The following is an 18,132-nucleotide window of genomic DNA, read 5'->3' as shown; positions in this document are numbered from 1 at the left end:
ATAAATTAATTGTTACTTCATGAAATTTTATGTAAGTTATCATTATTTTTTAGACATGCCATTGGTAGTTTTTCTATTGGAAGGTTTCCTAATTTTTTTAAACTATATTTAATTCAAGCTTTAATTATTTTTTATTTTAGGCTTCTTTCAATATTTCAAATGAGAATATATAAAATCTGTCAGATTTATGTCAGTATCTTTTGAAGAATTATCTTATACAGGACAGAAAATGAAATAAAGATATGGAAAGAACCTAAATAAAAACCCATTTAGCTTTTGAATATTTTCCTGCTGAAGGAACTTATTTAAAACACACCTTGTTCTACTTTAACCAATCTGTGTAATACAAGTATGATGATAAAACAGGAATATGATAATCACTTTAACACATTGACTGCTTATCACTCGCTTGCGCGTGGCGTGGCGCTATCGCCGAAAAGCCAATCACACGCCAGCGCGTGATGTGGGGTGATATCTCAGTAGCCAGTCAGGCGCTGGCGCGGGAAAATCCACTTCTGATTATTCATTCTCTAGTTCATTTGGCATTGCTTTCATGGTATTTCTGCTGGTATTGGCATGTAGTTATGATTAGAAACTATCTGTAAATAATCGTGGTTTCGAATTTAATATTTAATTTTTGATTGAAAAAATAATCTTGTGATATGAGTTATACAGATGATAATTGTGCAGGGCCTTCGCGCCCCAAAAAAAGAAAAGTTCAAAATAATAAGAATTTAACGGATGATGAAATTGCAAATTTGTTGGCTGAGCTATCGGACGAGTACCCGAGTGATTATAGTTACGACTGCTACGACAGTGACAGTGACGAAGAATTCATTCCTCCCAATGATGCCCATGATATTTCGGATTCTGAAGATGAAGATGATGAACAAATCGTTCAAGGTGCAACATGTCAGCGCGATAATTCTGCTATAATGGAAAATTTAACTTGGGAAAACGATTCAACATCCATGAAGCAGTTTTCTTTCATAAAATCCGAGTGTTTGCTCCAAACTGTTTCAGGTAACAATCCTACGGATTACTTTCAGCATTTTTTCACCGACGGTATCTTGGAGGAAGTAGTTGCTGAAACTAATGATTATGCTCATAAAGTACTTTTTCACCGTGAAAAAAAGAAACATTCACGAATCAATGCCTGGAAAGACACTACAAAAGAGGAACTTTTGACATTTGTGGGATTGATCTTACATATGGGAACTATACGAATCAACCGCATACAAGATTATTGGAAAACCGATTCACTGTTTGGTTTACATGTTTTTTCTGAAAACATGAGCAGGAATCGGTTTTTATTATTACTGAGGGCATTGCACTTCGCAAAAATTCCAGAGCAGAATACAGAAATTCCAAAGGATCGATTATATAAAATAAGAAGTATGGTAAATTTGTTCAACGCACGAGTATCTGAAATATATTACCCAGGACGAGAGATTAGTTTAGATGAGTCGATGGTATTATGGCGTGGACGACTTATATTTAGACAGTATATACCAAATAAACGTCACAAATATGGTATCAAGCTGTACATGATCACAACCCCTGATGGTATGGTTCTCAAATTTATGGTATATACAGGTATGTTGGATGATTCTGGTGGAAAAGGACATGCACAGAAAGTCGTAATGAATTTACTTGAGGGAATGTTGGATGTAGGGCATAGCGTATTTATGGACAATTATTATAACAGCTATGAACTGGCAAAATGTCTTTCTGATAGAAAAACTCATTGTACTGGGACAATTAGAAACAACAGAAAGACATTTCCGAAAGAGGTAAAAGAAAAAAAACTGAAGAAAGGGCAAACTGTAGCAAAATATACTAATGGTGTGATGATTGCTAAGTGGAAGGATAAGAGAGACGTCACTTATATTTCCAATGAACATAAAAATGATATGGTGGAAAAAACAAACAAAAGAGGTGAAGTTAAAACAAAACCACTACCTGTAATTCAGTATAATAAATTTATGGCAGGTATTGATAAGCAAGACCAGATGCTTGCTTATTATCCTTGTGAAAGAAAAACGATTAGGTGGCCCACGAAAATTTTTGTGCATATTTTGCAAATAATGATGTCCAACTCCCACTTTATCTACAACAAGTATTCCAATAGAAATATGTCACTTTATGACTATCGTCTATCCGTGATAAGATGCTTATTGAAACAGCCATCTGGTCATCGTGCTTCTGTGTGTCATCCATCTGAATTGGAGCATGTACTAAAAACACGGGAAGAGAAAAAAGGTGGAAAAATACTGCGAAAGCAGTGTAAAAGCTGTTATTCGGAAGGAAAACGAAAAGATACCATATATGTGTGCAAAGTTTGCAAAGGATCTCCCGGATACTGCCTAGATTGTTCTAAGATTACACACAAATAACACTCTAAAATGTAAGTTTATTAATAATACCATTATAATTATTATGTAATAAATTCATTTGTAATATATATGTTTGTAATAGAGATTTATATAAAAATAATGCATACTGTCACTTATTTTACTTATTTTGATTCACTTTTTGCAAATCACGCGCCAGCGCGTAATGTGGCATTTGGGAAAAAAATTGTTGTGCAGTGCCAATCACGCACTGGCACGTAGTTAAGAAATTCCATATGGAAATGCTTAAATAATACTTAGATATAAAATAATCATATTTCATTAATAATTTTAAATCATATTTCCAATAATTAGTATGTTGGCTTCTGGGTACAATCTACTTCGATGTCAAGGCAATAACTATCAACCCCATCTCTAGAGACTGGCAGTCAATGTGTTAAACTTTTAATTAACATTTTACTTAGCATTAATTTAAATTAACTAAAAATAGGATATCTGAAACTAAAATAGGTTATCTCTTTTAAATATTCTTTTAACGGATATAAAAAGTATATTTAACTTACAACTTCAACTAATGGAGAACACTGCATATTGATAAAGAACAATTTCTCATTATAATATTTGTTAATAATTCAAATTATTTCAATGAAAATGTGCTTTAACCATACCTACCATTACCGCTAAGGCTCGTTCGTATATGTATACACCTACATATGTTATATTCCTTAAAGTAACAACAAGGGCGTCGGTTAACCCCTTAAAGCACAAGTTTTTTTTCCTGGAAAAACTGGTATAAAATGATAATTTTTTTAACATAAAATGAATGTATAGTTATAGTGCAAGTTATTTTTTAATTTATACTAATAATTATATGAGTTGTACTAATTTGATTGGTCAGAGTTGCTCACTATCTGATAAATTTTCCTAAGCAAGTTACAAAAACATGATTAAAAATTAATTTATGGTTAACTGTTTATTTTTATGATAATTAATGCAGTAAAAATAGATATACTACCTTTTCCACACCAAACAACTGCTTTATAACAAAGAATTCCTAATAAACTTATAGCTATTAAAATGCACCATGTGGTTTATGCAAGAAAAATGCTGCATAGTGATGCCATCTATGGTAAATAATTTTATTTATAATCTAGCCTACCCATTTTTACTAGAACGAATCTCAGACGGTCATTAAAAATAAAATAACGCAAGATACAAGACTGCCCATGTAAGACACGGACATGTGCAAATTTACCGGTAACTTTCCCCTAAAGCACATTTTCATCCCAGTTTTTCTCAACACACACTAAAAAAATATTGAGAAAATGTTATAGATAATAACATTTTCTCAATAACATGAAAAACACTAGGATATGACAATATAATTCTAACCCCTTAAACATAGAAATGTTAAGAAGTCTTCAGTTTTAGGTCTCCTGTATGGCAGAAGTTCTGTTGTTGAAGAATTTACATAAGGGACTTTTAAAGGGGTTGGAACAGGACTATTTGGAGTAGAACCCTGAGCAAATTTACGCTGAGCATGAACTTTTGCTCTGAAAGAAAGAAAAGAAGAATCTCAGACTATATAATCATAACAATAAATCAAAATTAAAAAAATAATAACAACCTTGTATTCACAATTTAATTACAATAATGTCAAATATCTAAATAAATAAATAAAGATATTTCTATATATAATATATCTGCGAATACGTAAAAAATATACATTTACAAACAAATACGTACAAAAACATGCACCGAAGAGCTAAATCAGTATGCTTTGCACTACATTATTTGAAGATTGCTGTTCTGTTTTGATAATAAACTAACTCATAAAATATTTGAAATTTTAAAGAAATTAGACACCATATTACATCAATAAAACAGGATGATATTTATTTTCCAGTCTGTTGCTCACACAGTAAAAGCAATTGCATTATTTCTGCATAAATACAGAGGGTGTTCACACATTTTTGTAAAGATTTTGCAAACATTTTTATATAAACAAACATTAGAATTTCATTTTCTAATATGTTCAATCTGATAGCCCCTTTGTTGAACTATCATCTTACATCTTGATTTCCAAGATAAAAGTCCTTTTCTTAAAATATCAAGGTTGATTTTATTCCACTTCTCCTTCACAATCTTCCAGAGTCCATCCAATGTTTTGAGATGCCGCTTATAAAGAGCTTCTTTTAAAAGTCCACAGGCAAAGTAATCCATAGGAGACACATCAGGGGGACTTGGGTGGGATGCATTGAAAGGGAATAGCTTCAATTCCAGTTTCATTTTTTCAAAAAAATAGAGCAGGATTTTGAGGTATGGATTGGAAACTTATCCTGATGGAACTTAACACAGTGGAGATTGCTTTGATAGAGATGAAATTTCTTCTTTAAAAATAGGTGTTAAAACATATTTCCGATGCAATCAGAATTGATTTTGACATTTTTTTCTATTTTCCTTATTTTAAGTTTTCCGTTATAAGAGAATCCAGTAATAACCATAAAACCTTTACTTTTTGTCTCTGAATCGACATATTAAGTTCTTCTCCTTCTCTTTTTTGGTAGTAAATCAATGTCTTTCTCTTGCAATCAGATAATATATCCAAGCCTCATTAACTGTAACTATATATTTCTATTTTTCACCTGCCAAATAATTTTTATACTGCGATCTGCACACAGTCTTGCACTATTTCGGCATTAGGCGATGAACATAATTTTTTTTCTTGATTAACTTTAAATCAGATTTTACAATTTTGTTCACGTTCTTACAGAGATATTCAAAGATTTTGCAATAAGTCTTTGGGGCATTGGGTTTTTCTTTAAAACATGAGATGCGACTTTATATTTAATGAGAACTAAATGTGCCTTTGTTGGGTATGCATTTTTTGCTTTCTCCCCAGCCAGATGTAAACTTTGAAATTTCTTTCCTTTCATATTAATTATGTCACTTATTTTACATGTAGAAATATTAAAACCATGCTTTTTACATTTTTTTGAATAATTGAATAAGAGTACTTCTTCTCAGACAGTGCAAAAATGCAGCCTTCGATCCATTGTTTACTTTTGGTGACATTTTAAAGAACAGAATATTTTTAATGCTGCAGACTATAATTAAACCTTATTCCAATTGGATGCCAGTCAGATTTGCATTTTAAAATTAATATTTCAATTCATGGAGAAAATTAAAATTGTTATTAAAATGTGTAAACACTCTCTGTATATGTACAGCAAATACTGCAAACTCACTGTTCATGTAACACAAGCAAATTTTCCACGAAGGCTACATGGGTCATGGCTATTTTCATGTTTTTCTCATAGGAGTCCATGTGTAATGCTGACAGAAGCCAATTTTCTACAAAGGCATTCCTTCTCTTAGGCAGATATTTAAATGCTTTGCCATAATTCATTAAACAAAAATTATAAACACCAATTGATATTATGATACAGTCAAAAGTCGTTAATTTGGACACCCATAATCAGGAATGATCTATAATCCGGACCTCAAAGCTACAAACTTTCTGCGCAGGCGTCGCGTTGACGCATGCGCATAGGTGTTTACGCATGCGCGTTTAATGTATAACGGACGGTATAAGCTAAGCTAAAATTATCTAATTCAGTTAATGTTGCAGATTGCGTTGTTCCTTAATCTTCGAATTGGATCCGGCTTATTATTTTTTGCAGACTGTTAGAGCAATTTTATAAAAGTAAGCTTGAACTTTCGATTATGTCAAATAGAATTTCCGATATATATTAAAGGATCTACATATAGTAAAGGATCTACAAAGCGAGAGTATGTTTTGAAATCCGAAATCTGTTTATCAATTTCACGCTGCTCTGTGGCAGGGGGGGGGAGAAACGCCGTGGCACGCAATGAATTGGAAGTTGATCTGTCAGCACTATCCTTATCTTCAGGGCAGATGTTTTTATTTTATTTGGCTTATATTTCCTTACTAAATGTAGTATTTCATCTCGATGTACTCCGTCTTTGATATGATTTAAATCAAGTTCCTCGTCATTATAATTCGCTTCCGATAGTGAAGAAAGTGACAGAGAGGTTATTGAAAACGAAAACATTTCGATTGACAAATTAGTCGGTATTCTCGGCACAGCAATTATAGGACTTGAACAGCGGAACTTTGTAACTAAACAAGAAATTATGTTTGTTTAATAGAATTAAAGACAAAGTATTGTCACATGAAATGAAGCAACTTAAACAACTTACATTGAAAGAAATGTTTAATAAAGTAAACAAACAAATATTAGGCTCTTTCTTTTTGTAAATTTTGATACCTTTTAGATCATAATTGTTCTTTATTTCATAAATTATGGTTTAATATTTTTAATTTTGTAATTTCTGCATGCCATCTTACCAGATTTAAACTGATGATCTATAATCCGGAAAAATCGATAATCTGGAAACGCCGAAGTCCTGACGAGTCCGGATTAACGACTTTTGACTGTATTTATATATACAGCAATTCTACAAACTTTATAACTCTTAACTTACATTTCTACATCTTACATCTGTCTGATCTTTAAGTTTGATAACATTTCCTTCTTTGTAGAATCATCTATTTTAGTTAAAAAAAAAATAAAATACCAACCAACAAATCAGATTCTGTTTTAAACATTTTATCATTAAAAAAACTAAGTCGAAATATGTTACTATTTGTTTATGTTTAATCGAACATGGTAAAACATGGTAGAGCTAACTTATACTCAAGCTTATTTTTAGGTAAAATATCCCAATTAAGTATAATTCCACCCTCAAGACTAATTATTCGTTATTTTTAGATGAATTCATAGATGAATTGATATGCAAAATACTTTGTAATGAATTGATCAATTGAGAGATCATAATATTTGCTTCTCAGCTGCACTGAGGGTGGGGGGAAAAACAAAATATTTGACAAATTCTGGTTTACATTTTCATGAAGCATAATTTTGCTATCATTCTTCTTTCTGAAAAAAATTCTTTTATGGTACTAGTTACAGTCCCACATTTAACATTCAATTTAATATATATGGTTACTGACAAAGTTTGAAATCCGGCAATCTATAGAATGCCTAAAACTAGATGGTTTTGCATGAAACAATTTATATTTCAGACATTTCCTAGGCATTCTACAGAATGCCAAATGAGAAATCGGCAAAGTATGAAATACATCTCCGATTCGTATATAAATAATAAGAATATAATTATAATATATAATTCTCAGATTCGTATACAGGAGAAGCTAGAAAAAGTAATAGCAAGCATCCAAACAATAGAAAAAGGTGAAACTAATCAGATTATGCAAGAAAAAGAGCCAGTTTAAAAGAACATGGATGAGATTATAGTCGATAGTGAATTAAACAACATGATGAAGACATGCTTACCGAAGAGATTTCTGTTTTTGATACCTTCTGTGTGTGTTTAAAGGAATCAAGTGATGCACTTGCATGCAAAAAGTGTCATTAAATAAATTCATACCTTCTGTGGCCATGGTAGTAAAGATGATGAAATAGATATTTTGTGCACCCTTTGTTTCAAAACTGAAAATGCTAAAAAAATTTTAATGAATTCAGAAAATAGATTTCCCACTCCTTCTTTGGGAACTACTGTGCGAGTTCCTATTCCTGACGTCGAAAAGGGGCAAGGTGTCACACAATATAATTGCAGTTGTAATAAGTGTGACAGAGGATGTTTTCTGCAGTCTTGGAACTTTTCAAGGAATTTTGGTCCTTTTCCATTTCGCCGATGCAAATCTCGCCAAGCAGACTTTATATTGGTGACAACATACAATATACACGTAAAAAATGTTAGTTCTAAGAATTTTTTTTGAAGGTATAAACATTTTAATGTTGTTTCAAATTTTGTAAAAAAGTCAATAACTAAAGGCAAAAAATTTGTAAAAAGACATTAATTTAAGAATTTACTATGCTTTCACGGTACAAGATCCTGGTTCGCCGGTTCATAACACGTGACCCCAAGTGATCTCATTTCACGTACACTACACTACAAAAATCTACTTCTCTCAGTAATTATCTACATTAATTTCAAGTTAAATCTTAATTTAGAATGCAAGTTTAAATACAAGAATTATTTCACATTGTACGAATAGCTTACTCAGAAATTATGGAAAACCGCAGTGCTTTACTTCGCTACTGCATTCTCATTAGAATTGATGAACTTAACGCTTGACTTTGCCTTTTCTATATTTGCGCCATCGGGTGAGCGGTGTGATTGCATCCTAATTGACTTAATTGTAACATGCGAATGGCCTTAGGGCATAAAATTGAACTATCTGGTAAAAATTCCATGTAATTGTGTGCCAGTATTGAAAGAAACAATCAATCTGATAAGAAATGGCTGCAGCTTGTTTTGAAAATGAGGAGTAAAAGGTTACCAGCGAGGATATTCCGCTTGGCATCGGCTGTACCATTATTAGTGATTTTATCGTCTGCGCCGGCAAAATGGAAAAGTACCAAAATTGTAAAACAAGTACAGTCAAAAGTCGTTAATTCGGACACCCATAATCCGGAATGATCTATAATCCGGACCTCAAAGCTACAAACTTTCTGCACATGCGTCGCGTTGACCTTTACTGCTGCGAATTTGCGTGTGCGCGTGCACAAAATACATTTACGAATGCGCTTTTCATGTATAACGGACGGTATAAGCTAAGCTCTAATTATCTATTTCAGTTAATGTTGCAGATTGCGTTGTTCCTTAATCTTCGAATTGGATCCGGCTTATTATTTATTGCAGACTGTTAGAGCAATTTTATAAAAGTAAGCTTGAACTTTCGATTATGTCAAATAGAATTTCCGATTTATATTTACTAATATGTAACAGATCTACAAAGCGAAAGAATGTTTCGGAGTCCATTAAACAAAAAAGTGGAATTGCTGCAAAAAACGAATAAAGGCATATTCTTTGTTTATCTAAAATTTGTTTATCTTTAACGCCAGGGTGCGCGCAATTAATTGGAAGTTGATCTGTCAGCATTATCCTTATCTTCAGGGCAGATGTTTTTATTTTATTTGGCTTATAATTGCTTACTAAATGTAGTATTTCATTTCGATGTACTCCGTTTTGATATGATTTAAATCAAATGCCTCGTCATTATAATTCGCTTCCGATAGCAAAGAAAGTGACAGAGGTTATTGAAAACGAATTAAATTTCGATTGAGAAATTAGTCAGTATTCTCGACACAGTAATTATAGGACTTGAACAGCGGAACTTTGTAACTGAACAAGAAATTATGTCTGTTTATAAAATTAAAGAGAATGTGTTATCACATAAAAAACGAAGCAAATTGAACAACTTACATTGAAAGAAATGTTTAGTAAAGTAAACAAATAAATATTAAGCTTTTTTTTTTTGTAAATTTTGATACACTTTAGATCATAATTGTTCTTTAAAAATTACGGTTTCATATTTTTAATTCTATAATTTCTGCATGGCATTTTACCAAATTTAAACTGATGATCTATAATCCGGAATCGCCGAAGGATTGACTGTATGTGGGAATTCACAGAAACCTGCTTAGAATTGGAGATACTCCTGACCGCAAAATTCCTCTCCGGTCAGTTGCAATTGCTTAGTCCAGTGAAAGCGGCCAAGGATTCGTCAAATGTATGCACAAAGCAGAGTGAAAAATATAAAATATCTTTGCATAAAAAATATAATGAAAAGTAATTCAAGCCTACCATGTTGCAACAAATAGGTTAATTTTCATTTATTATTATTTTTTATATGAAAATTTTGTTCCCCTTAATAAAGGCATTTGTTTTGTACAACTTTCATTTTTCTTCATGTATTTTAAATAAATGTTTTTAATGGCATTCTCATTATTTTTTCAGAATAACATTTGTATTTTTGAGAAATGCACATCATTTATATAATAGCCTTATCAGGACTTTTTTCATATTTTGCCTCAATAGCATTTGTCATTCTATAGATGCCGAAGTATTATGTACAATGCCTAGGGAAAGTATGTAATAATTCTAATACTTTGCTTAAAAACGACCAATATTATATACAATGCTGATGTTTCATACTTTGCAAGTAATATATATAAAGGAATGAATGCATATAATTATTAAAATGTTTACAATACTTGCCAGAATGATGATAAAACAAAATCTTGCAGCTGTTATCAAATTTGTTAAAAATATTATACATAAAAAATTACATAAAAATAGCTTCTAATTAATACTTAGACATAAATATGAAATTTGAATATTCAGTTCAACTAACTTTTTGGGACTTTCTTCTCCATTTTCAGCAGCCTGAACATTAGGAACTATTTTTTCCTCTTCTTCGGGGTCATCTTCCTCGTCTTCTAAATTCCTTCTTCGTGTTTCTTGCAAAGATGCATATAATGCTCGTTTCAAATCAGTTTCTTCACGCCACAGAAGTCCATTAGTTATGCCCTAAAATGAACACATATCATATTATAAAGATGCCCAATCTCAAATAATGCTTATATGTTGTCCCAAAAGAAAAGAGAATAAATTCAATCATAAATTGGTATTTAAAGCTTCATTTGAGCAATGTATTGCATAAAGATGTATTTCTACAATTTGAAATATTAAAAAATAAATTCAAATTTTTAAGATATAAATCTAAGAAAATGGGATTATAGGCAAAAATGCCTGTTCCTTTCAAGTTTTATGTAACTTAATCTCTGTGTTTCAAAAGAAGGTTTGACATTATTTTCTAACTATGGTTAATAAATGTTATTTTAGCATCTGGGATGCCTCTAACACCTGCAAGAAAGCAAAGGCACCATATAGAAAAGCTAACACATCCAGAAAAATATAAACATGCCAAAAGCAAAGATAAAGGAAGGTAAATTATTTTTAATCATAGTATTTAATCAATGGTATTTGTAATCACTTATGAAAAAGTATGGATAAAATATCTTCATGATGCTGATAAATTCCTATTTATTTTATATACCAATTATTAAAGAATTTCTTTTTATTCTACAGGGGGAAAAAATTAGTCTCAAATCAAATTCAGTGACTCATTAGTCAGACATATCACAGAAAGTATTGGCCTGATCAGCAGCTGAATGACATTTGCAAAAAGTTCATTTTGAAGTGGAGTTGTTTGAAAATGAACAGACTGGAGCTAATTCTTCAAATGAAAATACTACATTTTCCAGGAATAAAAGCAAAGGATGCAGCAGTGTTTGCAGAAATCGAAGCTAACTAACTAAAGGTAATTTGAAATTGCGGCAGTATAATGAAAATCTAAAGTGTCAGATCCAGATGTATAAGAAAAGGTCGCAAAGGCAAAATGTAGCACAAATATATAAAAAAGGCAAAAATCAAGTAGCAGAGGAGCAATTACTCTGAAAACAAAAGCCACAGTTAATATAGAAAGGTATTTTTAAAGAAAAATAACTAGAAATTGTCCAGTTGCACGTCAACTATTTTTACATAGTGTTTGAAAACACTATGTAAAAATAGTTGTAGATTAGAAAAATAGTCATAGATTAGAAGAAAAATGCAAAATTATAAACAAGAAGAAAAGATTAATTTCAAGAGATAGAAGCAAACAAAATAATAAAATATTGGGCACAGCTTTAATATTAGTCCTCTTTGGCGAGAAATTTTTTTGGCGACATTTGGGCGCGATAAATGAAAGATTATGATAACCTTGTTATTTATGGTAACCCTAAATACTGAGCTAAAAAAAAAAACATGCCTCCATTTCTGTCCACATAACAAATTTGGTAGGTATCAGAGCTTTGATGGCAAGAAGGATAACTTGCATGTTTTTCTTAAAGTTACTTTCATGTTAGTAAAGCACAACATTTAAAATATTTCTAAAAAAGCCAAAATTTGATAGTTAAAACTGATGCTTTTAATATTACATCATATGAGTCAACATTTTCATATGTCAACTCTGCATATTATAAACTCCACCAAAGAAAAAAACACATTTTTAGTAGCATGAGGTAAACTCTTGGCGTTTCCTTTGCTAAGGAATCACATGCAGCTTTAGACTTTAGATGTTTCTTAAAATGGGCAATGATCAAAATTACCATGGTCTAAAAATACTTTTTTTGCCTCATTTCTTAAATTAGAACTATAGGGATGTGTAACTGCATGAATTCATAGACCAAAATTAGGTTTCATTATTGCTTTTATAACATTTTTATAATTTGTCTGACTATAAAAAATATAATGTTGCTTAGATTATGGAATATGTTGCTTATAATTTACAGTTTTCAAATTTTATAAATCTCTCAATCTAATAGCTGCATATGAATAACCTTCACAGAGTATTATTACTTTTATTAATAGTATGTTGACATAACAGTCAACTTTTTATTTTAAATTTTATGCAAATTTTCTACATTACTTAAATATTTAATCTAACAGAAATCTGAATTTTTTGTAATAAAAATATAATAAAAGTAAGAGTACAATTTATATATAAAAATTTGACTACGTGGCAAGCACTTAGATACTGATTTCAATGTCTTTAGATGTAATTATTATAAAGTTTAGATATATTTTTATTAAGATATACTCTTATTCTATTACAAAATTTAAATGTACTGAACAGAAGGCACATTTTGTGCTTACGACTCAGTTAACCACTTGTGGCAAGATAACTTATGATAACAATTAAGTTCAAATGTAAAATTTAAATTCAAATAAATTTGTAGCCAAAACTACACAAATCAATTTAATGCAAAGTTCGTTCAAAACTTAACCGGCATGGAATTCAACTATCAGCAATTATAATGCAGGACTGAAGACTACAAATCTTATCTAGCAACCTAGTAACATGGCCTCTAAAGGCAAAACATGGTTTGTTTTACAAACTAAACTTCATTTGTATTTTAGTAGGAAAATGGGTGCTACTTTGGTAGACGGTTGCACGGATTTTGGCGAGTTTTTGGCAATTTTTCTTTTGGCGAGTAATACGACTTATGGTAAACCCACTGCTGGATAAGTTATTTACGATAACCGATACTTTGTTTACATTTTATTTAAAAAATAATGCGTGTTATTATGCATAAATTCCGTCTTTTAAATATTATTTATGGCTTCTAAATATTAAAAATCAATTTAATTTTGCATTTTTATTTGAAATAAAAATTTTATTCTTTATCATATTTTATGAAATTTTATGCTGTGGATGATGTAATCAGTGACGTCACCTTACTTTAAAAGTAATTTCTTTTAATATTTATAAATTTAATCTAATGTTTTAAATATTATTTATGGCTGTTAAATATTAAAATACAATTTAATTTTGCATTTCTTTTTTAAAATGATTTTATTATGTATGATTATTTAAATAATTTTAATTCTAGGCGTGATATAATCAGCTCTATGATTGGCTATAGAATATTTGTGCATTAATGAGCTGTAATCAGCTCCCTGAGAGGTTGCTGAAAATTTGTGCATTACCGCGCCATTTTAAAATTTAATTCATATCTTCGAATTCCTTCAAAAATGTCTTCTTCAAAGATGAATGTTTTTGATAAGTACCAAGAATTTTTGGTTTCGGAATCAAAAAATTGTCCTTTGAGACCTTATTTTCGCCAGCCTGGCTTTCCTAATCAAAGATTTATTTATAAATTCTTACAAGGGTAAGAGGAAATTTATTTTAAATTTTTGGAGGAAACATCGCTAATTGCTTCTTCAATGAAGAGCGAAAATGTAGATCACAGATGAAGATCGTTAGAAGAGTCGATTCTGAGACGGCTGTATATGATATTGTGGTCATGTTGGAAGAAATAACCGCTGTAACGGTAAGAAAATTATTAGACATTCCTCCTTTTTTACCGACAATAAACTAATTGCTGTCATTTTAGCTCTAGTGTACGAAGCGTTCTTATTTACTTATTTTAAAGTATTTAATTTAAGTAATATTTTAATTCTTTTAAACGTTGGTATGATGGTTTTTAATTCGATATTCAATTTACGTAATATTTTAATCCAATTAAACGTTGGCGCAATGTTTTTATAGTGGTATTTTAATTCTATTTCTGTGCTATATGAAAGTAATAATTTAACCTTTTTTTAGTATTTTATACTCGTAGTAAATGTATTTATTCTATATAATATATATTATATTCTATATAACGTATTTTAAAGTATTTAAATTTAATTATACTCTAATTCTTTTAAATGTTGGATGATGTTTTTTATTTCGATATTCAATTTCAGTAATATTTTAATCTAATTAAACGTTGACACAATGTTTTTATAGCGGTGTTTTTATTCTCTTCTTTGCTATATGAAAGTAATAATAACCTTACTTTAATATTTTATACTCATAGTAAATGTATTTATTTACACTTGCCTGCCATCTTAAAAAACGACATTTTCAACAAAAAAATTAATCCATTATTTCTAACGATATTTATTTATTTTTTTTTTTAAGTTTCGAATACTTTACTATGCGTAAAAACAGCGTTTTTTAAGATGGCTGACGTTTGTAGAAATGGCGCAAACAATTGCGCCAAGGTAAATCGCCAAAAATCCGTGCGACCGTCTACCAAAGTAGCACCGGAAAATGGATGGTGAAATTGACTGTATAGATCCCAAACATAAAAAAACCGTGGTTACAAAATAAAAGAATGTTACATTATACTTTGTTCCCTGATTAATTATTCACTACATGAAATAGTGTAATGCATTTTTTTTTGCATCGTATACAAATTTATATTATTTAAATGCTGTCCAAAACTGAACAGGATTTTGCAAACATATTGACCATATTTTTTTATCTATAGATGCAACACATCTTCACTTGAGAAATAAGAAGAGAGAACAGTATTTATGAATAGAAAATAAATATATATGCAGGCTAGCAGAAGAAGGGGTTGATCTTTATGGTAACTTGGCGATTTTTGGCGACCAACTTCCCTACAGCAACCCTCTATTTTTTTTTTCCCCGCCGCCATTTTGTCTTCACGAAGTAAAGGCATGTTTCTTTTCTTCTTATCTACTGAACACTTCTTCCAACAATCTACTAGCCGAATTACACTTATGCTAGAAATTTTATCAAACAAAACTGCTTAATCATGACAAATATTCACTGCAAAATTCGGAAAAAGTGCACAATACCATACACCTTACGCGTTTTTCAAAATAACACATACACATAAACCATGTACAAGCCGACTTATTTTTACTTAAAAAAACATCCCAGAATTGCACAAAAATGGCATTGCGCACACTCTTCACTATATCCATGTACACTGCTTTTTTCTCATAAATTCGAAAAATTTCACGAAAATACATGACAATTTTCTCAATCTTTAAACCCGGTAAAAAGAACATATATGAAATTACCTGATCGCGAAAAAGTATTTACCCTTTACAAATATGAACATTTCCACATATAAAATAAATAAAATATCCAAAAACTTTTACCTCTAAATCATCTATTATATTATACACGTCACCAACGAATTCATACATGAAGCATTACAAATATTTAGTATCAAATATTTAAATTATTTCCATGCACGTTTATTTCAACTTAAACGTAAACCAAATTCCTACAAGCATAAAATTCACAAAATAACTATCATTTCATTAAAATATCACTGAACCATGTACACGTCGACTTATTTTTACTTAAAAAAAATCCCAGAATTGCACAAAAATGGCATTGCGCACACTCTTCACTATATCCATGTACACTGCTTTTATCTCATAAATTAAAAAAATTTCATGAAAATACATGACAATTTTCTCAATCTTTAAACCCAATAAAAAGAACATATATGAAATTACATGATCGCAAAAAAAGTATTTACCCTTTACAAATATGAACATTTCCACATATAAAATAAATAAAATATCCAAAAACTTTTACCTCTAAATCATCTATTACATTATACACGTCACCAACGAATTCATACATGAAGCATTACAAATATTTAGTATCAAATATTTAAATTATTTCCATGCACGTTTATTTCAACTTAAACGTAAACCAAATTCCTACAAGCATAAAATTCACAAAATAACTATCATTTCATTAAAATATCACTGAACCATGTACACATCGACTTATTTTTACTTAAAAAAACATCCCAGAATTGCACAAAAATGGCATTGCGCACACTCTTCACTATATCCATGTACACTGCTTTTATCTCATAAATTAAAAAAATTTCACGAAAATACATGACAATTTTCTCAATCTTTAAACCCAATAAAAAGAACATATATGAAATTACATGATCGCGAAAAAGTATTTACCCTTTACAAATATGAACATTTCCACATATAAAATAAATAAAATATCCAAAAACTTTTACCTCTAAATCATCTATTACATTATACACGTCACCAACGAATTCATACATGAAGCATTACAAATATTTATTATCAAATATTTAAATTATTTCCATGCACATTTATTTCAACTTAAACATACACCAAATTCCTACAAGTATAAAATTCACAAAATAACTATCATTTCATTAAAATATAATTAAATTCAAAAACACCACTTAAAATATACATGAGCACATACATTCAATTAATAAAAATTACCTTACAATCCTAATTACTTTAAACTAAATCACTGCTAATAACAATTTTCCCAATAATACCAAATTCCTTTCCACCTTACATTTCCAACAATGCATAAAAATAATTAAAAATACTAACTTACCTAATCTCCTTCAGAATCTTCATTACGTGGCGGATACACTTTTCTTCATTCTCTTTTAGAATCTTTAAAATCATACTTATCTTTCAAAGCAAGATACTAGGTAAAATAAATAACATAATAAAACATGTTTATTTCTCTCTCACACAACTTTAAAAAACATTTCTTACTATCCTTTTCAATACCACTAAATACCCATTTCGAATTCAATTTACTTACGGCCATGGGATCCAAAAATTCACAAACACTATTTCACACAACACAGAACAAAGCCAAATACAAAATTTCCAGATTTTTTCCCGATTTTCCCCCTTTTCCGATTAAAGAACCGTAATTCGTCCATTAATATCACATGACATATCCCATGATCTCTCATTTCCCCCACACAAAATAATGCGTAATCGGAACTCAGTACTGCTCACATTATTACCAAAGTCCCAGGTAGTAACCTTTATCGCCTCCAAAATGTCGCCAAACTACCAGTTACCGTAATGTAAAGATCAACCGAAGAAGGATGTCTTCATAAAGGACATTTTAAAAGAAACTGGCTCAGATTCACATTGCATGTAAGGAAAACCACAAAAACTCCCATATAGCCAGCCTAAACTACCACTCTTCAGTGGCTTATCACTCCACCACTAGTGGATTCCAATGACTGTTCGAATCTTTCACAGAAATCATCAGTTATGATGATTGTTGTTATGCATGATTACCATTGGTACAAAATTTACTCATTATGATAATTTAATTTTAGCTTTTAAATTATAATCATAAATTACTTGTAATAAATTGAGTGATTAAAAAATACACACTTCTTAATATTTTTACCATTTACAAAATTTACTCATAAAGTATTTCTAACACTGGTACAAAATTTACTCGTTATAATTTAATTCGATTTCCTTCACTTTGAAATATTTTTTAAATTTTCTTTTAATAACAGAATCTAAGAAACTAAAGTAACATATACTAGTTTTATATGCATTTATTAACCTTTTGTAAATTTCATTATTCATAACATAAAAATTAACCTTTTATAAATTTAAAATATTAAAGCTAAATACTAAATATAATATAAATATTAACTAATTACTTAAAAATTAATATTTAATACATTAATATTCT

At 30.2% G+C, this 18,132-nt stretch overlaps 1 protein-coding gene across 1 annotated transcript in view; it reads right to left on the bottom strand.

Annotated features, from left to right (window-relative positions):
* The window catches only part of Jarid2 (Jumonji, AT rich interactive domain 2), a 92,332-nt gene that overhangs the window by 71,995 nt on the left and 2,205 nt on the right, over nt 1-18,132 (bottom strand). The window contains exons 3-4 of the mRNA XM_085822776.1: nt 10,603-10,778; nt 3,747-3,907 (exon numbers count right to left, since the gene is read on the bottom strand). Of these exons, the coding sequence (XP_085678902.1) occupies nt 3,747-3,907; nt 10,603-10,778 (337 nt within the window). The remainder of the gene's footprint in view (nt 1-3,746; nt 3,908-10,602; nt 10,779-18,132) is intronic.

This window comes from Stegodyphus dumicola, chromosome 1 (assembly GCF_044657685.1).
Source record: "Stegodyphus dumicola isolate Sdum_Otavi_A_Nest chromosome 1, ASM4465768v1".
NCBI classification, from domain to species: Eukaryota; Metazoa; Arthropoda; class Arachnida; order Araneae; family Eresidae; genus Stegodyphus; species Stegodyphus dumicola.
This window is presented reverse-complemented; position numbering and strand designations above follow the sequence as displayed.